The sequence below is a fragment of the Aedes albopictus genome, chromosome 2 (genome assembly GCF_035046485.1).
Source record: "Aedes albopictus strain Foshan chromosome 2, AalbF5, whole genome shotgun sequence".
NCBI lineage: Eukaryota > Metazoa > Arthropoda > Insecta > Diptera > Culicidae > Aedes > Aedes albopictus.
In genome coordinates, this window is record NC_085137.1 from 39938180 (window position 1) to 39959164 (window position 20985).

The following is a 20985-nucleotide window of genomic DNA, read 5'->3' on the forward strand; positions in this document are numbered from 1 at the left end:
CGTTCCGATACATTTTTGGCACTAAAGCGGGAACATTTCTAAATATAATCATCACCGACTTATTCACCGATGAACTGAATTCACTCGGTCCGAGAATTTTGGTTTTGATACAAAGTTCTATTCTGATTGGAAGCGATCCCGCTCTAGTGTCAATGTTCTCGGATCAAGTGAATTCGGTGGATAAATCCAGGAAAAGAAAAAGTGGTTTTGACATTTGGTTCATCCAAGAGCTTCAACATGAGTTTATTCCAGTGTCTACCTAAAGCTAAAACCAGTTTGCCAAGCGGTGTAACATGACGTGCAGATGAACACTAATAGCCATCGTTTACCTAGTCCTGAAATTGTATAAACAAAGTTAAAATCTATTGGCCTGAAGTGTTAACTAAACTATTTATCGGTTGGTATACAATTGTCCAAGATTTAAAATCATGGATTCGCAAGCAATCAAAACTGAACCGGAAGAGTTCAGAAAGAACCCCTATCCAGTTTGCCGCCTTTGTCTGAGCGAAGGAGAACTTGCCGATGTATTCGATGAAGAAGGACTGGATCAATTGATGTTGGATTTACTTTCGGTAACGGTAATGACCTCTGGAGGTAAATTCTGCGACCATAGTCTTGATCTTGGCCCATACTTTTAGGTATACCTCGACGATCCCATTAGCCAATCTGTATGCATCGTCTGTCATACACGATTAATTGAATTCCATCAGTTCCGGATCCGTTGCCAGGAAGTGCAAACTGTGCTTCAATCCTGGCTACAGTCTACGATTCAGCAAGAGACGATCAATCTTGAACAAGCAAAAAGAAATCAATCATCTGAAATAAGCAATGCTGAAACCAATCCTCTACAATGTGAAGTATGTCAGAAGCTGTTCAAAACGAGAAAGGTATTGGTCTGCCATAAGAAAATTCATCAACCTAGGAAGCACATATGCAAAATGTGTAGCAAACCTTTCGGAAGGCGGTAAGGTTACAAAGTTACAACAATGTTACAAGTAAGTGACAAGTCGTAATAATCTTTTAATTATAGTCAACAGTTGTTAAGACATATGAAGCTAGTTCATTCGAAGGAACCGGAAACGACCGATGATACAATATTAGAGCCGCGTGGAGAAATCGTTGCAGTGATCGAATCCTCAGAACAGAAGCAGGATACGCAAAATGATGCACTTGCTCCGAAAACTTCAGTGAAGCTAGATTCAGATGCAACACATCAAGAAGGAGTGATTCAACAGTGTAATGAAGACGCAGAAGCTCGAAATTCGGAATCACTACTGGATACAAATGGCGGAGTTACGAGCGAGATTGATTACGAAGCAACTTCTTCCAGTCATGTGGCCGATGGAAAAGAGATAAACATCGTGAGGAACGAACTGCAATGTGATATATGCTCAAAGACCTTCAAGCTAGGGAAAACCATGAGGTGGCATAGGAAGAAAACCCATGGAATGAAGGAGTTTATTTGTCCGATTTGTGAACGCCCGTTTGCACTACAGTAAATATTTGCTTATTTAGTTTTGGAATTGTTATCAGAAAAAAGCCCTTTTTGTTTCAGGAATTCACTGCAAAGGCATATACTGACTCATCAGTCTGTTGAAGAACGCAAGCGACCTATCCCAGCTGTAAAAAATATGGCAAGACCATTCAAGTGTGATACATGCGAGAAGACATTCATAAGCAAAGGAAGGCTCTGGGGACACCAGAGAAAAGCGCATGGACCAAAGAATCATGAGTGCCACATTTGCAGCTTTCGATTCACTATGCGGTGAGAACTGCTCGAACTATTTCTTTTTCGAATGCTTTAATTTATATTGGGTTTTATTTTGCAGTAAAAAACTTGAAGAGCACATTAAGAGGCATTCTCGAGACCGTGACAGTAAGGAAGACTATCGTTCGTTGCATCAGATGCAACCGACTGAAGCTTTTTCAACCGTTAATGCACATCTTGAAGGCGAGCCGAAAAGTATAAAAATCGAGAACGAAGACGAACCAAATACCGCATCCTACCGAACGCCTGAAACTTCAATACTAAAGTGTGAAAAATGCCAGAAAACATACACATCCCAGCAATCTCTATGGCTCCACTACAAATTTGCCCACAAACCAAAAAAGTTGAAATGCTCTATTTGCAGTGGAGTTTTCGTATTGAAGTGAGAACCCTATTACCCTCATATTTTTGAACAGCATTGAAGGCCTGTTTATATATTTCAGAAAACGGCTGGAAAAGCATATCTTAACAAATCATAAACAAGAAGATGGCACCCTCCAGTCCCTGAACTGTTCGGTTTGTAGTAAAGTGTTCTCAACAAAAGGTCAGCTGAACCGTCATGTACTGATTCATGGACTGCGAAAACACTGTTGCTCGGTTTGCAACAAAACATTCACAAAACCGTAAGTTAAGTGCATTACACGACTGCATAGCTAGAACTTATTCTGTTACTTTACAGGCAGAGTTTGGAATCACATATGAGACGTCATACAGATTCGAAAGACGATAGCATTTCTCAGGATATTCAGAAGAGATCACAACCCTCTGAGAGGTAGGCGAATGTTTAGAACTCATCAAACTATAAATAATTCAATTCGACCTTGTTTATTTCAGTCAACTTGCGGAAAACAGCTCCGAATGCCAGACAAGTCTCGAAGAGGGCATCAGTCTTTTTGAAGCAGAAGAATTCAAAATTGAGCCAGAATAGGTTACACAACTCACAACTGATAAAGATTGATAAATTTAAAGAAGTCAACAGTGACTTAAAATAGCAAATGCTAATAAAGAAAATTCAAAACCTTTCGAATCTGCTTTGGTTAAACCTTTTTAATGAATATCAGTCCATTGCACATTGGGCCAGGAGAGTGTCATTTTGGTAAAAAATCAATAACTTTTTTTCGAGACGAGATATCAATGGGGTGTCTTCGGCAACTTTTTTATGCAGTTTAAGCTGCATCTTATGTAGGGGTCGTCCATATTTTAAATTCATTTTTGCGAAATTTACGACACAAAACTTTTTTCTGGTGCATTTTTTGAGGTCAAAATAATCTACAAAAATGTGGCCCAAAGTATACCAAAAAACTTTGCTGAACAAACTTATATTAATTTTTTTCATTTTCATTGAGTTTGGAAGCGGTTTTCATGGCAGACCCCTAAAAACTAGTTTTTGGCCCATAACTTTTTTGTGTGCGATTTTCAAAGCCTACTATGTTCTAGACAAATGTTCATGGGATGATTTTGCAACTTTTTCTCGAAGACGACCATAAGCTATTTCGTCACTACTAAGAGTTATGCACTTTTTTAGCATGAAAATGTGCTATTTTGTGATGCGTGTATCTCAAAATGGCGCAAACATTTTTCAAATCTGTAAAGGTGACACAATTCTACTAGTATTCAACTACATTTTAATGGGTTAAAACATTGGGGATAATCTAATTTACCCATAATAAGATGCACTTGAAAACTGTGATTTATTGATATTTGCAAGTGAAATTTCCTTGTCACCATGTAAGGCAACATTGCATGGCATGCTTTGATGACATTTAGGGGGCCGATACTATTAAGCACATTGCAACAACATGAAAATGCTTCATTATGGAGTTCAAAAGTCAATTTTACTTCATTATTCACAAATTACAGGAGTGAGGAACCTTAAAATCATTATGGTGAAGGTCCACTGCGTCCCCCATTTTAATTGTTGGAGTATGGAGTTGGAGTATGGAGTTTCGTCAAACTTAAATACTTGAACTTATTTTAGGTATTGATGCTCTGCAAATCGCTGCGTTCAATCTATGTCAAATCGTTCTTCTCTGGGCCCGGGCCAATCGCTCAGTTCCTCTGGACGTTTAGTGCTTTTCGGTACTCATCCTCAACTGCAAACATTGCGCGGCCTAGCACGGAGCCGACGGCATCTCTCTAGTTCTCTACTTAATATTACTTTCGTCTGCTATTTTTCCGACATCCGTGTAACTTGAACAGCCCAATGCAGTCTGCCGTAGACTAGAGAGTTTATAAATTAACGCATATTCTACTCTACAAATGCGGCCATTTTCTCCCAAACGGTTTGAATCGTGATCAAAACAGGGCGGCCCATAAGCCGTACATTATGTGTAGATGTCTCTTTTTTTTTCCTGTTTGGGTTTGTCACTGCGACCAGTTTTTAGATCTATTGTGACATTACCCGTATCCTTAGTGTAGTGCATGTGACATTACTCAATTGCCATTGAGAGACAATAACGTATCGATTTTGATACAGTTTCTGTTTTGTTTGTAGATGTCGAAGCTCCGACCATTTTCACAAGAGAATGTTTGCTAAGCGTGTTCTACTCCATATGGTATCAGAAATGACAGGAAGCATGATTAACAGATTATTGATTCACAATTCAATTGGAAAGACATGAAGTTTTTACGCCTTTTTGAGGGAGCCCAATTGAATGTTTCTGGTTCGTTCAAGGAGGCTTTTCTCCATCATAATTCATTAAGAAAAGATGTCAGATGATGCAAATAAATAAATAATAATAATGAATAATGATCCATCAAATACAGAAATGCTACTCTAACATTCCTTAGCTCGTTACCTTTGACAGATATAATACTTGACGGTAAAGAGGAACACGGCGCATGAATCAAGATTTTTTTTATAGGTATGTATCAAACGGTTGGCATTGTTAAATTAATAAAATAAGGCAGACTGTGTTGGGCTGGTCACATCACATGGGCGTCGGAAGAACGACAAGTGATGGTAAAATTCAGTAGAAAAGTCCAAGTATGTAAGTTTGACGAAACTCCAAACTCCAGATTCATTATTGAGAAAACGTGAGACAAAATCCAACAATTAAAATGGGTGACGCAATGGACCTTCACCATGATGATTTTAAGGTTCCTCACTTCTGTTATTTGTGAATATTGAAGTAAAATTTATTTTTGAACTCCATAATGAAGCATTTTCATGTTTTTGCAATGTGCTTAATAGTATCGGCCCCATAAATGTCATCAAAGCATGCCATGCAATGTTGCCTTACATGGTGACAAAGAAATTTCACTTGCAAATATCAATAAATCACAGTTTTCAAGTGCATCTTATTATGGGTAAATTAGATTATCCCCAATGTTTTAACCCGTTAAAATGTAGTTGAATACTAGTAGAATTGTGTCACCTTTACAGATTTGAAAAATGTTTGCGCCATTTTGAGATACACGCATCACAAAATAGCACATTTTCAAGCTAAAAAAGTGCATAACTCTTAGTAGTGACAAAATAGCTTATGGTCGTCTTCGAGAAAAAGTTGCAAAATCATTCCATGAACATTTATCTAGAACATAGTAGGCTTTGAAAATCGCACACAAAAAAGTTATGGGCCAAAAACTAGTTTTCAGGGGTCGGCCATGAAAACCGCTTCCAAACTCAATGAAAATGAAAAAATTAAATATAAGTTTGTTCAGCAAAGTTTTTTGGTATACTTTGGGCCATATTTTTGTAGATTATTTTGACCTCAAAAAATGCACTAGAAAAAGTTTTATGTCGTAAATTTCGCAAAAATGAATTTAAAATATGGACGACCCCTACATAAGATGCAGCTTTAACTGCATAAAAAAGTTGTCGAAGACACCCCATTGATATCTCGTCTCGAAAAAAAGTTATTGATTTTTTACCAAAATGACACTCTCCTGGACCAATGTGCATTGTCGCGAGCGCATTGCTCGTATTCCTGTTTGATCAACAGTTATTACTGTGTGTATTATTGACGTATTACTAGCGGATGGCTCCGCTAACCCGCATTGGTGGCTCAATCAGCTTCCCTCCTCAATTAGTGTATGTGGATCCACTGTTTCACCGTCATCAACTATGCTGTTCCTGAGTATACCCTTGCTGTTATCATTCAACAGTCCTCAAAATGTTTATTCTAACCATATTCTTCCATTCGATTTGTCTATCACCACCTTCCCTTTTATGATCATTGTCATGGTATGTACTGGCGTAATCTTGTGTCGCGCACCATTAACAGTTGCATAAATCCTCCACATGTCGTTCCGATCCTGCACTATAGCAATCATACAGTCTTCACGTTTCCGTTTCTTGCTGCGATCGATGTTCCTCTTCTAATATTGGAACGCAGTTATGTGGAGCAATCACTCTTTTTGAATAACGGCTACAAAATGCTCTCGCAGATCATCTTCCATTGTCTGTCATCTAACCCGGATGAGTTCGTGGAGTGTTATCAAGCCGGCTACATATCCCGCAACGTGGGTTGATCACCTTAGAATGGTGCGTTGCAGCGTAAGATCTACCACCACATCAAATTTCGATCCTGTTACATACTTTCCTGCCTAAAGTGGTGAGAAGTTATTCCAAGATAGAGATTTGATGTCCTTTTTTGATGTATTGTTGTATGTGTTTTGTTTTTGTATTTCAACATTTGCTGTTAATTAACATTTTATTCCAGGTAAATTCAGGTGAATTTTGTGCGTATTATCATAATATATTACATTTCAGACAAATATATCTCTGTCGGTCATATCGTGAACCACTTACTCACACAACAGCCACGTACATGTACAATATACACATCTCATCATATATTAGGAAAGAGAGGGACCCTATTGAAACGATTTGGACAGGAGGCTGATGGGACAACCTCCTCTTTGATGCGGGTTTCGTGCATGTGTCTCTGCTTGCGGGTCCGTTTTTGGCCCTTCATACAGGAAATGACTGATTACTAACAACAGCACTATCTTGATCATATTGCTTTTCAGATTATTCTAGCGCTATCTAGTTATCAAGCCGGCTACATCAAAGACCGGTCGACAACGGAATTCTGGTCAATTTCCACCGTACGGCATATCTACCAAAAATGCCATGAATATCACATCCACACCTGTTCATCGACTTCAAGGCCGTATACGACAGTATCGACTGCATAGAAATATGGAAAATCATGGACGAAAACGGCTTTCCTGGGACTGACCTAGACTGGACAAAGCAGCGATGGACGGCTATCCAGTTCATTCGGATCTTGGTGGGGACTGTGACCTTCCCAAGTTACATTTTTTGATCAAATGGACTAGACGAGGTTCTTAAAACCTCCATAAAACCAAAATAAAAGGTATTAGGATTTATGACGGTTCTGAACGCTTCTAAAAGTCTGATTGGCTTTAAAAATGTTAGTTGGGCTTACAGTGATCAAGGTGCCTGACTCTCATTCCTAGGCGCCATTCACAAATTAAGTAGCACTTAAGAGGAAGGGGAAGTATGGCCCAGCGTCCGTACAAAAAAATGGGATTTTCATACAAAAAAGCGTTACGGCACGCTATGTCCAAAGAGAAGTATTATGAAAATCGAATGTACCTCAAATGTTATTCCATAGGATCGTAGGTTTGGACCTCTAGTTTCAGAATCTGTGCGGTTTAAAATATTTCATCTTGGGTTTTTCGATTTTTTTCGATTTTTTTGATTTTTTGCCTATTTTTCCATACAAATGGCGAAAAAAGTCATTTTAAGGTTAATTTCATCCCATATAAAAATGTATGGAAAAAAACCCAAGATGGATTATTTTAAATCGCACATATTCTGAATCTAGAGGTCCAAAAATACGGTTCTAGCGAATAAACTTTGAGGTACATTCACTTTTCATAATACAGTAGACGTTCGGTCGGTGCAAACGGTTTAACTGCAATGCTTTTTAACTGCAAGTCCGGTAAGTGCAACAAATTTGCAGTTATCGCACCGCCACACGTCAAAGTCGTGCGCCATGTTAGCCCTGCCCCTAATGAACAGTCGAATGAATTTTTCGTTCATTTTACGTCAATTGATGGCTTGTTGACACTGTCAGGCGTTGCAGTTATCGGATTTTCGTTCGCTAAGTGAAACGTAAACATGTTGCAGTTATCGAACGTCTACTGTACTTCCCTTTGGACATAGCGTGTACGGAGGGGGGAATTGGATTCTAATTGAAAATTGCCTCGCTCTAGTGTCGAAATTCTCGGACCAAGTGAATTCGGTTCATTGGTTGATAACTCAATGATAACTACAAAGCTTCAGCATGCGTTCATTTAATGGTTCACCTAAAATCTATTTGACAAGCAGTGTAACATGATGGGCAGATGAACACAAATAGCCATCGTTTACCTAGTCTAAAATTGCATAAACAAAGTTAACATATGTGTTATCTAAATTATTAATTATTTGTCACATAGTTGTCCAAGACTTGACATCATGGATTTGCAAGCAATCAAAACTGAACCGGAAGAGTTCAGAAAGAACCCCTATCCAGTTTGCCGCCTATGTCTGAGCGAAGGAGAACTTGCCGATGTATTCGATGAAGAAGGACTGAATCAATTGGTGTTGGATTTGCTTTCGATAACGGTTATGACCTCTAGAGGTATTATACGATCATAATCTTGAAATTGGTCCATACTTTTAGGTGTACCTCGATGATCCCATTAGCCAATCTGTATGTGGTGTTTGCCGTATACGAATATTTGAATTCTATCAGTTCCGGACCCGTTGCCAGGAAGTGCAAACTGTGCTTCAATCCTGGCTACAATCTACGATTCAGCAAGAGGCGACCAATCTTGAACAAGTAAAAAGAAATCAATCATCTGAAATATGCAATGCTGAAACCAATCCACTGCAATGTGAAGTATGTCAGAAGTTGTTTAAAAAGAGGAAGCTGTTGATCTGCCATAGGAATATCCATCGGCCCAGGAAGCACACGTGCACAATTTGTAGCAAACTTTTCGCAAGACGGTAAGGTTACTACATATAAAAGTTACAACATTGTTACAAGTAACTGACATGTCGTAATTACCTTTTAATTGTAGTCAACAGTTGTTAAGACATATGACGTTAGTTCACCCAAAGGAACCTGGAACGACCGATAATACAATATTTGAATCGCGTGAAGAAATTGTTGCAGTAATCAATGTCTCAGAACAGAAGCAGCAAACGAAATATAACGCAGAAGCACAGAATGAGGAATCACTACAGGACACGAAAGGCGGAGTTACGAGCGAAATCTATTACGAACCAACCTCTTCCAGTCATGCGGCTGATGGAAAAGGGATGAATATCGAGAGAAACGAACTGCAATGTGATATATGTTTCAAGATGTTCAAGCTAAGGCAAACCATGAGGGCGCACAGGAAGAATATTCATGGAATAAAGAATCTCATTTGTCCGATTTGTGAACGACCATTCGCATTACGGTAAAGATGTACTTGTATTCCTTTCGCTAAATTTTTATCCAGAAAAAAAGTTTTTGTTTCAGATTCTCACTAGAAAGACATATATTGAGTCATCAGTCTGTTGAAGAACGCCAGCGATCTGCGCCAGACATTGCAAGATCGTTCAAGTGTGTTACATGCGACAAGACATTCAAAGGCAATTCAGGGCTCTTGCAACACCAGAAAAAAGTGCATGGACCAAGGTGCCATGAGTGTCATATTTGCAACTTTCGATTCACTATGCGGTAAGAATCACTCGAATTATCTCTTTCGAATACAAATTAAAGCATTGGGTTTTAATTTGCAGCAACAAACTTGAGCAGCACATCAAGGTGCATACTCGAGACCGCGACAGTAAGGAAGACTTTCGATTGTTTCAAACTCAACAGATGCAACCGAAAGAAGCTTTCTCAACCGTTAATGCAGATGTTGAAGGCGAGCCGAAAAGTATGAATATCGGGAATGAATACAAACAAAATACCGCATCCGACCCAGCTTCATTAATAGAGTGCGAAAAATGCCAGAAGACATTCAAAACACAGAAATCGCTGTGGTTACACTACAAATTTACACATAAGCCGAAAAAGTTTAAATGCTCTATTTGCAGTGAATTTTTCGCATCGAAGTAAGAACTACCCTAACACCTTTCAGACAACATATAAAAATCTGTTTTTATTCCAGCAAAAAGTTGGAGGAGCATATCCTAACAAAGCATAACCAAGAAGATAGCACTCTAAAATCCCAGAAATGTCCATTTTGTGATAAAGTGTTCCTATCAGTAGGTCAGCTGAACAGTCATGTACTGAATCATGGACCGCGAAAACACTGCTGCACGGTTTGCAGCAAAACATTCACAAAACTGTAAGAGAAGCGCATTTCATCTTGTACGACTGAATAGCTAGAACTGATTTTGTTCTTTTATAGGCGGAACTTGAAAAAACATATGAAGTGTCATGTAGACTCGAAGGACGATAATATTTCTCAGGAGACTCAGAATGCATACACTAGTGAATTCCCACAACCCTCTGAAAGGTAACAGAATGTATTTAACTCATCAATCCATAAAAAATCGACTTAACCTTCTTGATTTCAGTCAACTTGCGGAAAACAGCTCTGAATACCAGTCCAGCCTCAAAGAGGGCGACAGTCTTTTTGAAGCAGAAGAATTCAAAATCGAGCCAGAATAGGGTACACTGCCGATGAAGATTGGAAAATTCAAACAATGCAACAGTCGCTCGAAACGCCAATAAAGGAAATTCAAAACTGTGCGAAATACTTATTATTTTGTGTGCAACAGGGTGACCACACAAAATCAAAATTGAAATTCCCGCATTTTTCCCGCATTGATTTTGAAATTTCCCGACTTTTCTTTATATACAGTGTGTGGAAAAATTATCCGTGTAAAATGTTTTTGAAATATCTTCATTTCCAATCAAAATATTTTCAGAGCATTTTACAGTGATGGAAGGTACAATCATAAGCTTCATAAATTTTACAAATTGATTTCGAAATGTCCCTCATTTGCTTTCACACACGCCTTTCAACCACTTAGGAAACTTATCGACTATGTTCGATAGCTCTTCCAAAGAAATTGAGTCCTAGGCTCTGGTCAAGTATATTTTAAACGATTTCACGTACTTTGCCATGTAGCACAGGCCGTGGGCTCAAGAATAGGCCACACAGAATAGTTTATTAAATTGAGATCCGGAGAGTTTGAAAATCAGTGATCTTTTGTTGAATATCTCGGTAGAAGTGCGGCGCTCATCTTCAAAGGCTTCTTAGCTCCGTGCGATGGAGTCCAGTCGAACTGAAATGTTCAGCCGTTATCCCCGAAATATTCACGTGCTCATGGTGCTACAGTATCCTTCAGAAGGTGCATGTACGCTTAATTCAGCAACTGCCAATAGAAAATTACACTGAAAAAAACACGGATAATTTTTCCTCACCCTGTACCTGTGGAGCATGTAAAACATCCAAGAATCCAAGCTTCTAAGTGGATCTGTAAAACTTACTGAAATATTTACAATGTCATTGTGATGCTGTGACAATTTTACAATATTTTGGAGACGTTAACATCGAAAAAAAATTACATGTAACATATGCTTGAAATTTGCTTCCAATTCTGGATGTCTTGTAACGTAAACCTATACCTGAAAATATGTGTGTCGGAATTACCAAAAGATTTTTGAAAAATCTGTAAGAAATCCTTGATGAAGTTCCAATAAAAATTTAGTTGGCTAGCTGAAACACTCTTTGGTAAATTTTTTAAAGGAGGTTTTAATGCTTTCCCAGGAATTATGAAGGTATGAAGGACGGCATTATTGACGTAATTCTGCTTTGATTCCTATAGCCAAAATTATGGGAGTGTTTTCTGGTGAAATTCTTCCAGGAATTTGCTAACAAATTTCCTGAAAGAAGTTTATTGCAAAAATACCGAATAAATGTCTGTGAAAATTTCTCACATACTCTGCTAGTGGCAAATTAGGAAATCTATTCAAAAATTGAGTAATCAAATAATTATTAGGAAATTTAGATAAAAAAAATGCATAACTCAGATAAATTCCTGTAAAAAAATCCTGTTTAGTGGGAATCGATAATTTTCAAAAAAAGAAAATATGAGTTTTGCTATGAGAGCGATGAATTCCTTAATTTTTCTCAAAATTTGAAAATACCTGGGGATTGCCATAAAAGGTTTTCTATTCATAAACAATTTCTAGCTGAATTTGTAGAGAAATTATCAAACCCTGAAAAACAAAACTTTGACATTTCTGACGAAATTTGTAAGGCTCTTTTTAGATATTCCAGGAAAAAATCGATATTCTGGGCTTAATTTCTAATCCCATTTTAAAAGAACTCACTTAGAAACTCGTGAATATTTTCTTATGGAAACTATTGCGTAGAGTATACATCTTTTTCTTTTTTTTAAAGGATTTGTCTAGTTTTACTCTAATTTCTCTAGGATATGAAAATGAATTTACGATTTAAAATGAGATCTAGTACCGGTTTTGAGTAGCATTCAGACCATTGGGTTAACCCAGGCTAATGCAAAAAAAAATCATCAGATGTAGGTACATGGGCTTACATTTATTTCAGTATAAGATTTTTTTTCTTTCTTTTTATGTTCAAAATTTCAGAACAATGTTTTGTCAGCAAACCCTGAAGAACCCCAAGAAGCACATAGAGCAATTCCTCCGATTTGCATTAGGAACTATGGTTAAAAACTCTTATACATACTCTTATGTTAATATGTTTGCCCTAAGGAATTCGTGCAAGATGCTTTTCATGTTTACCATTGGTAACGCCAGGAATTCTTTAAGTTAGCAGGCCATACATGAAAAGATTTCATAAAATAATCTAGAGAATCGTGTTTTCTGGTTATCAACTTGCAATTTCGCTTCCGTTTTAATGTCATGAATTGCAAGGATTCTAGGTATTTATTTATAAATTAATCCAGTAATTCTACAAATCGTTACGCAGAAATCACTATAAGAGTTCCTCCCAGAATTTCGTCATCAATTCATGATTCCATAAAAAGTCCACCAGAAATTCTTCCGTGATGTCTGATTTGATTAGAAATTGTTCAAAAAAAAATGTCACAATACGAAACTGTTAGTATGATGACTTTGGTGGTTGCAGGAAGCTTTTCTATGAACTCATTAAGAAATTTCTAGAAATACCGTTAAATACTCCTGCAAAGCAATAATTTCAGGAAGTCCTCCACTAGCAAATTTAATTTTGAAGTTTCAATGAAAACATTAATTGAAACTTGTCCCAAAGCTCAGCCAGATATTTCGGCAAAAAAAAACTTAAGTGCCCCACACAATGCATACGTTTGCGTGTGCGTGACAGTAATTTGACAGATTTGCCATGGGAGAATGTGCAAACTGCGAGTCGATTCTGCGTCATTGACAGACCTTATGAAAATCGTTCAAGCCGTTATGAATTGTTTAAAGTCCATTTTATAAGTTAAACCTTATGATAATCTTAGGTTTATTTGCCTGAGTGTAATCATTACAAGTGCATTTCTAGGCAACCAAGGGGGACAACAATGATCCAAGAATGGAACAAATATTGCGGAAATCTCAACCGGAAATATTTGGTCCCAGGACCCTTTGAAAGAAGATAGTTCTTTCAGAGAAAAACTCCCAACAAAAACAGTTCAGAACGTTTATTACACTTACCAAATGTAAGCTGGCATACACGTTCCTACGCACGGAAATGAATGAATTGCATTAAATGCTCGAGCTTTGCTGATAAGCTTTCAATAACAGTGAAGAAGAGTTTGCATATTAAACAATAAAGGATTATTCTTAATCCTCTCCGACACTTGAGGGCGGCTCTTCATGAACTCTTCTGTGGTTAGTCAGCTTACTTTGTCGATTGAACGATCGGTTGCAAATCAAGCAAAGATATCCCTCTTGATCAGTTGCATTTGAAGCAGTTGAGGCACGTCCTTCGGAATCCATACTGTTCTCAACGGGCGCGCTGCTTTCTTTTTGACCGATGTCATTTTCGATTTTTGTTCCGGGAGAATGTGACATTTCGTCCATTGCCGATTTTTCCAGAGATGCAGTTTGAGTTTTCTTTGGTTTTGTGGATGTTATTTGCTCGTCAACATCCTCCTTTATAGTAACCGACAGTTGGTTCTGAAGCGAATTTTTAATTAACATGTTCAAATGATTCCTGGTGAGAAGATGCATATTCAAATTGTTTCTGAAAAAAAAAAAGAAAATGATTTCAACGGTTTTTTCTAATGCACTACTCAGACCAGCTCACCGTTTAGTGAATCGAACTCCACAGGTAAGGCAAACATGATTTTTTGGACCGTGCACAGCTCTCATATGATATTGTAAGTTTTTGGCAGTTTTGCACTCTCTAGCACACATTGCACTGAAACGGTTGAAGCCTACCGATGTAGGGACTCTCTTTATCGGATTTACGAGCTATGGCTGAGCTGCGATCTGATGCGTTTTCCTTTGAACGAGCATCCTCATCTGAAATAGTTTCGCGCGATTCCGCTCGTTCTGGTCTATCGAAAATTGATTTTGTGTGAGTCTTCAGGTGTCGTTGCAAACTAGAGGTTCCATTTCCCGACCGATTTGCTTGTCCCGGGATTCGGGATAAAATTTGTTGCTTGTCCCGGGAAATCCCGGGATCCCGGGAAAATTTCAAAATGCTTAAAAACGCAATTTTGTGGTAAGGAATATGTTTATTCAGCAGTAAAAAAAATCTATGGTTCAAATCAAGTAACTGGTCTTATCAATTTGAATTCGTTCTCTTAAAATACGACTTCAAGAAACAAATGTTTTTTGCAACTTCTCATCGTAATAGGCCATTTTATCTCACGCAAATCTGACAGGAAAAGGCCTACTTTCCCACACCAAATTAACAGTGTTGTAATGGTTCATTACAGCACTGGTTTGCGTTGCGTAATGAACCATTACAGCACTGTTTTCAGTTTTGATCAACTTATTGATGCTTTCTGGACACAGGTTAGAAAAATTGTGACAACTGCATAGTATAACCTGCTATGATCAGACTTCCTTAATAATGACTATGAACATCAGTGTGCAGTCTGATGAAAAAGTTTTGTTAAAAACTACCCTCAAGTGGTAATTTATGAAGTTGCAAAAAACGTTGTACGCAACTCGGTTCAGAACTCGATTTTTACAGCACTCCTCGTAATTATCCAACTCGGCAAGCCTCGTTGTATAAATGTACGGCTCGTGCTGTAAAAATCATCATTCTGCACCTTGTTGCGTAAACTACTATTAATGATTTCATCAGACAGTGGGGTTCGCTTTTGAAAACAGACGGAGTTCAAAAAGATGCGCTCGCTATTGGTTGACGTCGGTGTAATTGTCGGATTAAAGTGACAGCTCTTTCGCAATTACTTTTGAAAAATCAATCATTGCCGAATCAGTCTGGGACGGGTTCGCAAATTCCTTTATAGCCGAATCCAGTTCTTCACGCATGCATACAGGACAATCCAGCATTCAACTCAGCAGCATCATTCTCGGTCTGTCTTTGGCAGTCTTGCAACAATCGAATTCCCAGTTCCCTGATGGACTTATTTATTTGCGTTTTCGATAAGCTTTCCAGTGCTGCTGGTACTTGAGCTGACAACGGAAGACCTTGAATTCAGCGCTGTTATTTTTTTTTCTTTTTGGAGCCGTTCGTTGATTCCTTTCGTGATTGCATCGAAGAGCTCGTTTCCAACTTATGAGTTACTTTTCTTAAGCTTCGAATACAAGAAACTCAAGTTGCCTTCCGCAGACAGTAATGTAGCAACTTGTCTTCCCAATGCTTCCGAAGCGAGTCTGATTGGCTGAAAAGCTTCCTGAAGGTTTATTGCAACCTCGATGTCACTTTCCAACATAAGACCTGAAAGGTCTATTTCAGAAAGTGTCTCTTTGATGCAATCGGAACAGCGAAGGAAGTGCTCCAGCATCGTTTCAGTCGAGTCCCAACGAGTTTTAAAGTCCACACACAGTTGAAGTGGTTTATGTAACATTTTCGTGATTTTTCCTTGAAGGCGATTTTCGAACAAACAAATCACAGCTCTTCGAATACGTTTCAGAGACTCTCCAATTCCTAATCAAAGCGTAAAAAAAATGCAAGAAATATGTGTCCCGGGAATCCCGGGATTTTCGGGACGGTGGAAAATTATATCCCGGGATTCGGGAAATCCCGAATTTTTCAAGATCCCGGGATTTTTTGTCCCGGGATATCCCGGGTTGGAACCTCTATTGCAAACTGTATCTGTAATTTAAGGAATTTAATACAGAACTGGGTTCGGCCCATGACGAGCATTTTACCTTCGACTACACGAAAATCCACAATGTTTGCACATGTGTTGCTTAGGTTGATGATTCTTCATGTGGCTGTTTAGTCGTTGATGTGACTTAAGTTGTTTCCAACATATCTTGCATTGGTGGACGGTTTCCTCGGCAGTTTGTGCAATACCATCAAGGCCGGGCAACTGGATCGATAATCTGCTCAGTAGAGACAAACGAATTGCTTCCATGTCAATCGAAAGATCCTCGACAACGTATTCCTGGTGACTTCTCAAATGGTTTTTGAGTTGATCTTTCCGTTGGAATGAACGATCACACGTTGTACAGGTATAGTCGCTGCTGGTTATGGTGCTTCTCTGATCTGTGTCATTCTTCGCAGAAGTCTTTTTTTCTAATTCGGGTGAATCTTTATGTGCCTGAGTTTTATGCAACTTTGATTCTTTGGTTCTATCCGATTTTGAAACACAGTCTGTTGTTTGTAATTCAGTATGATCAGTTTTCGATCTTTTTTGTATTTTTTCACGTAAAGTGTATGTTTTGCTACACGTGCTCTTCAATGAGTTCAAATGTTTCTCGGTGCACTGGTGTTTCCTTAAATTTTTCCTGTAATAGAAGAGATAATCAAACTATAGTAAATATTTTTTATCCATTAGATTTTCATCTGCAACAAATTCAAATTTGTATGATAGTTCTAGATCAGTAATCACCCAACTAACATTTATTGTGAATGTAAACGTCAACAAAGCGTCCTCAATACGGTTTGATGCTGAGTTACTGTGTTGTACATATGGACGGAAGCTTCTATGCAAGTCCTATACCAATGAATCTGGCGAACTTAATCCACTTGTACATGCTGTGCGATCGGTTTCTATGCCACCTAGTCATAGCTCTTTTCTCGGCTCTTATGTAACCACTAACTGAATAACATCTTGAAAAGGCACTTTTTCAGCCTTTTCGCAGTTGTGAAATAATAGTTTTACGGCATCCCCAAATTAAACGATTAAATATAATTAGGTTATGGATACAGTAGACGTTCGGTCGGTGCAAACGGTTTAACTGCAATGCTTTTTAACTGCAAGTCCGGTAAGTGCAACAAATTTGCAGTTATCGCACCGCCAAACGTCAAAATCGTGCGCCATGTTAGCCCTAATGAACAGTCGAATGAATTTTTCGTTCATTTTACGTCAATTGACGGCTTGTTGACACTGTCAGGCGTTGCAGTTATCGGATTTTCGTTCGCTAAGTGAAACGTAAACATGTTGCAGTTATCGAACGTCTACTGTACCGTGACGCAATACATGTGGAACTGGAATTATCACTTTTAAAATTGAATAATTAAAGTACTTGCCGCTACTTGGAATCGAACTCCCGATCTCCGTATCCACTGGTCCCGATAGGTCCCGATGATGTCCTCGCTGCCACAAATGCTACCTTTACTCCAGACAAGGCTTCATAATTGTGCCACAAGAAATCTCACCCAACTTCAACTTGCTGCAAAAGCTTGTGAAACGTCAAACGCAATAATGTTTACATTGAACAAGCTGTGTGGTTACGCCAACAGATTCTTCTTCACAGCTTCTAGCTGAAAGAGTGTTCTTTAAATGGCTACGAAGCGCTGCTGTTTTGTGTTTTGGCAACATTACAAAACGTACTGTATAAAAGCAGCTGTTGTAGTGGCTGGGACTCTTACTCGATTTGCACATCTTCCGGCATTGAATTAAAGTGCAATAAAAGCAACCTAAATAATTTCACAGCACAGACATGGATAGCTGTAAAGAATTTGTGTAGTAGCTATATATCCCCCTTAAAGTTTGTTTTGACAATAATGTTTGTATCCGACAAGTCGTATTGGTAAACCAACAGTTTCTTTATTACAGCTTCTAGCCGTAATGAAATCGCATAACGGCCTTTAAAGCGCTGCTGGTTTGGGGATTTGTCAGTATAACGAATTGTACTGTATAGTAGCAGCTGTTTTGTTAGTGGGGACTCCTATTCGATGTGTTCAAGTTTTCACATCTTCCGGGAAATCTCCCGAAGTTGGAATAGAGTGGAGTAAAGGCAGCCCCAGTGACAAGCAATGGATTTCTGAAAACCGAGTTTGGTAGCTGTATGGTGCTTGTTTTGCAGTCGTATATTAGCTTATGATTTATATTTGACTAGCTTTCCTTTTATTCAGCGTTGACTGCTTTTACTCGATGGTTACACAACAGAAAGTAAATGATTGAAGCTTATAGCGCTGAAAATGTTAGTTGGGGCAGAACACTGGAAATTACTTACAGTCTAGGGAAACGAACTCCACAGATGGGACACTTGTGGTCTTTAGATCCATGTGCTGATTTAAGATGAAATCCAAGTTTTTGTTCAGTCTGATAAACCTTATGGCATAAGCTACATCGATGTGATGTTGTATTGTCACTGTCATTCTTCGTCTGGGCACTTTGTGCAAAAGCTGATAAAGTGCGCTCTGAATTTGGCTCAAAAGCTTGATTTTCATCATTGTAGTTTGATTCAATCACTTTTTTGTTTAGTAGTATTTCAGACGTTTCTTCACAATCATCTAAAGGTTCGATTTTCACTGCTTCCAAAACAATTATATCATGAATCCCAACTGGTCCCACACCAGCATCCTTCTCCACATCCTCATTAGTGGCCAAAGCTGATTCTGAAGGACACTCCAATTTCGCTACAGAACTCTGCATCTCAGATTGAAGTGATCTATCGTCATTCCTTTTGATCGTTGATTTCAAAATGCCCTGAACTTCCTGGCAGCGCATTCGGAAGTGTTGAAACTCTACGATTCGCATTCGACAAACACCGCATATGGCTTGACTCATGCGGTCTTCGATACAGTAGACGTTCGGTCGGTGCAAACGGTTTAACTGCAATGCTTTTTAACTGCAAGTCCGGTAAGTGCAACAAATTTGCAGTTATCGCACCGCCAAACGTCAAAATCGTGCGCCATGTTAGCCCTAATGAACAGTCGAATGAATTTTTCGTTCATTTTACGTCAATTGACGGCTTGTTGACACTGTCAGGCGTTGCAGTTATCGGATTTTCGTTCGCTAAGTGAAACGTAAACATGTTGCAGTTATCGAACGTCTACTGTACATATCTGAAAGGCATTAAATATAATCGAACTCATTGTAGCTCAAACGATCAGTGATTCCAAATCAAAAGATCATTACCACAATCGCAAGAAAGTCCGAAATCCATAGCTGCAAGTCCTGTTCCTGGTTAATATCCTGAAGTAACTCTTTGTTCAAGCACAACGGACATAGGTTCCCGGTATTTTCGAGAGATGTTGATAAAGTTTCGATCATTTTCTTGCTCTTTCTTGAAAACTAATGAAATTTATCGAGAAAAACAATTCTAACAAACTTGATGTGTTACAGAATGCACCCATAAAACAATCAAAGCTGTTTTTGTTTTATGTTAACTCGAATGAACCACAGAAGTTATAGCAGATAAAACAACTCTCTGGAATGAACTAGTCTGCATTCATCAGATTTTTCATTGACCTAACAAATACAGCTTAACACAAATCACTTACACTTAAACCAATTATCTGATATATTATGATTTTTCTACCCCAGCAGCAAGGTGTCAATTATCTTGAACAGCTGGTAGCTTGAATATTATTCTATTGAACTTCGCTATCAACTACAACATACACATTAATAAAGTCGAGTGCTTCGTGGTTCGACTACAATACGATATTTTCACGTTGCTTGCAAGGTTGTTAAAGAGTTTATCCGTAAATATCCTTAAAGATAATAAATTTACGCGGCCGCATAAATAGAAACCGCGTAAAAATATACCTGACTGTATTTGACATCTTACCGCTGGGGTAGAAAATAAAAACTGTTATAACAGATGAAGTGTTATAGTGTTTGAGTGATTTGTTTGTTTGTTGTAGGTGCATTCTGTTACACATCAACTCAGTTAAGAATTGTTTTTCTCATTTAGTTTCATTAAATTTTTAGGAAAAAGCCAGAAAATGATCGAAACTTTATCAAGATCTCGCGAAAACATCGGGAACCTGTGTCGGTTGTGCTTGAACAAAGAGTTACTGCAGGATGTCCACCAGGAACAAGACTTGCAGCGATGGATTTCGGAATTTCTTGCAATTGTGGTAATGATCTTCCGCTTTGGAATCACTGATCATTTGGGTTAAGATACATCAATTTCCATTATTTTTTATACCTTTCAGATATCTATCGAAGACCGCATGAGTCAAGCCATATGCGGTATGTGTCGAATGCGTATCATAGAGTTTCACCACTTCCGAATGCGCTGCCAGGAGGTTCAGGGCATGTTCAAATCAATGATCAAGAGGAATGACGATAGATCACTTCAATCTGTCATGCAGAGCACAGTAGTGAAATTGGAGTGTCCTTCAGAATCAGTTTTAAGCACTACTCAAGGTCGGGTAGTCCAAGTCCGTACTGGTCGAGTCAATAATGGCGCGAAGGAAGCTGGTGTGGGACCAGTTGGGATGGACGATATGATTGTTTTGGAAGCAGTGAAAATCGAACCTCCCGATTATGAAGAAACGTCTGAAATACCAGTGAATGAAACTACTGCTGAATCAAACTATAATGTTGAAAATCAAGATCCAGAGCGCACTTTATCAGCTATTGCAGAAAGTGTCCAGGCAAAGAATGGCAGTGACAATACAACATCCCATCGATGTAGCATATGCCACAAGCAGTATCAGACTGACCAAAAACTTGAATTTCACCTTAAATCAGCACATGGATCCAAAGACCATAAGTGTCTCATCTGTGGAGTTCGTTTCCCTATGCTGTAAGTATTGTCCATAGTTCTGATTATTGGTCTAGAAATATCGCACAAATTTGAAGTTGTTGCAGATGAAAATCTTACAGATATGAAATAGTTTGATTGCCCTTTCTATTACAGGAAAAGTTTAAGGAGACATCAGTGCACCGAGAAACGGATAAACTCATTGAACAACAC

General features: G+C 38.5%; 4 protein-coding genes and 1 long non-coding RNA gene across 8 annotated transcripts in view; 2 read left to right on the top strand and 3 right to left on the bottom strand.

The window, feature by feature from the left end:
* Nucleotides 1-20985, bottom strand: part of LOC109622949 (hypermethylated in cancer 2 protein-like) — a 301534-nt gene that overhangs the window by 279118 nt on the left and 1431 nt on the right. The window lies entirely within an intron of this gene.
* Nucleotides 280-2768, top strand: LOC109621822 (zinc finger protein 600). Of its 3 annotated transcripts, none has more exons than XM_029871130.2 (8): nt 280-572; nt 639-964; nt 1031-1495; nt 1556-1765; nt 1830-2150; nt 2212-2391; nt 2448-2540; nt 2603-2768. In XM_029871130.2, exons 1-8 carry the CDS (start codon nt 429-431, stop codon nt 2694-2696), a joined length of 1833 nt encoding a protein of 610 aa, XP_029726990.1. In that variant the 5' UTR covers nt 280-428; the 3' UTR covers nt 2697-2768. The 3 variants fall into 3 exon arrangements, 2 of the variants coding, with proteins under 2 accessions (XP_029726990.1, XP_029726989.1); XR_003896738.2 differs by having other exon boundaries at nt 284-578; nt 2452-2540; nt 2603-2739; XM_029871129.2 differs by having other exon boundaries at nt 284-578; nt 2603-2767.
* LOC109421263 (zinc finger protein Xfin) lies at nt 7735-10475 on the top strand. Of its 2 annotated transcripts, none has more exons than XM_029871131.2 (8): nt 7735-8351; nt 8410-8735; nt 8810-9193; nt 9244-9456; nt 9519-9836; nt 9893-10072; nt 10136-10243; nt 10305-10475. In XM_029871131.2, the coding sequence occupies exons 1-8, from the start codon at nt 8202-8204 to the stop codon at nt 10396-10398; spliced, it is 1773 nt and encodes a 590-aa protein (XP_029726991.1). In that variant the 5' UTR covers nt 7735-8201; the 3' UTR covers nt 10399-10475. The 2 variants fall into 2 exon arrangements, with proteins under 2 accessions (XP_029726991.1, XP_029726992.1); XM_029871132.2 differs by having other exon boundaries at nt 7935-8351; nt 9256-9456.
* Nucleotides 13365-14281, bottom strand: LOC134287553 (uncharacterized). The gene is made up of 2 exons (XR_009997375.1): nt 13988-14281; nt 13365-13924 (listed from the first exon to the last, which is right to left on the bottom strand). It is a non-coding gene; the product is annotated as an uncharacterized LOC134287553 (long non-coding RNA).
* Nucleotides 15280-19529, bottom strand: LOC115265191 (zinc finger protein 484). The gene is made up of 3 exons (XM_062849502.1): nt 18286-19529; nt 16030-16611; nt 15280-15973 (listed from the first exon to the last, which is right to left on the bottom strand). Exons 1-3 carry the CDS (start codon nt 18840-18842, stop codon nt 15958-15960), a joined length of 1155 nt encoding a protein of 384 aa, XP_062705486.1. The 5' UTR covers nt 18843-19529; the 3' UTR covers nt 15280-15957.

Coding starts and splice junctions, on each gene's coding strand:
- LOC115265191 (XM_062849502.1), bottom strand. CDS start 18,842: ATGAGTCAAGCCATATGCGGTGTTTGTCGAATGCGAATCGTAGAGTTT. Junction 16,612..18,285: donor GGAGTTCGTTTCCCTAGACT/GTAAGTAATTTC, acceptor CTTCTATTACAG/GAAAAATTTAAGGAAACACC.
- LOC109621822 (XM_029871129.2), top strand. CDS start 429: ATGGATTCGCAAGCAATCAAAACTGAACCGGAAGAGTTCAGAAAGAAC. Junction 1,766..1,829: donor AGCTTTCGATTCACTATGCG/GTGAGAACTGCT, acceptor TTTATTTTGCAG/TAAAAAACTTGAAGAGCACA. Junction 2,392..2,447: donor AACAAAACATTCACAAAACC/GTAAGTTAAGTG, acceptor GTTACTTTACAG/GCAGAGTTTGGAATCACATA.
- LOC109421263 (XM_029871131.2), top strand. CDS start 8,202: ATGGATTTGCAAGCAATCAAAACTGAACCGGAAGAGTTCAGAAAGAAC. Junction 8,352..8,409: donor TGGATTTGCTTTCGATAACG/GTTATGACCTCT, acceptor CCATACTTTTAG/GTGTACCTCGATGATCCCAT. Junction 9,837..9,892: donor AGTGAATTTTTCGCATCGAA/GTAAGAACTACC, acceptor TTTTTATTCCAG/CAAAAAGTTGGAGGAGCATA.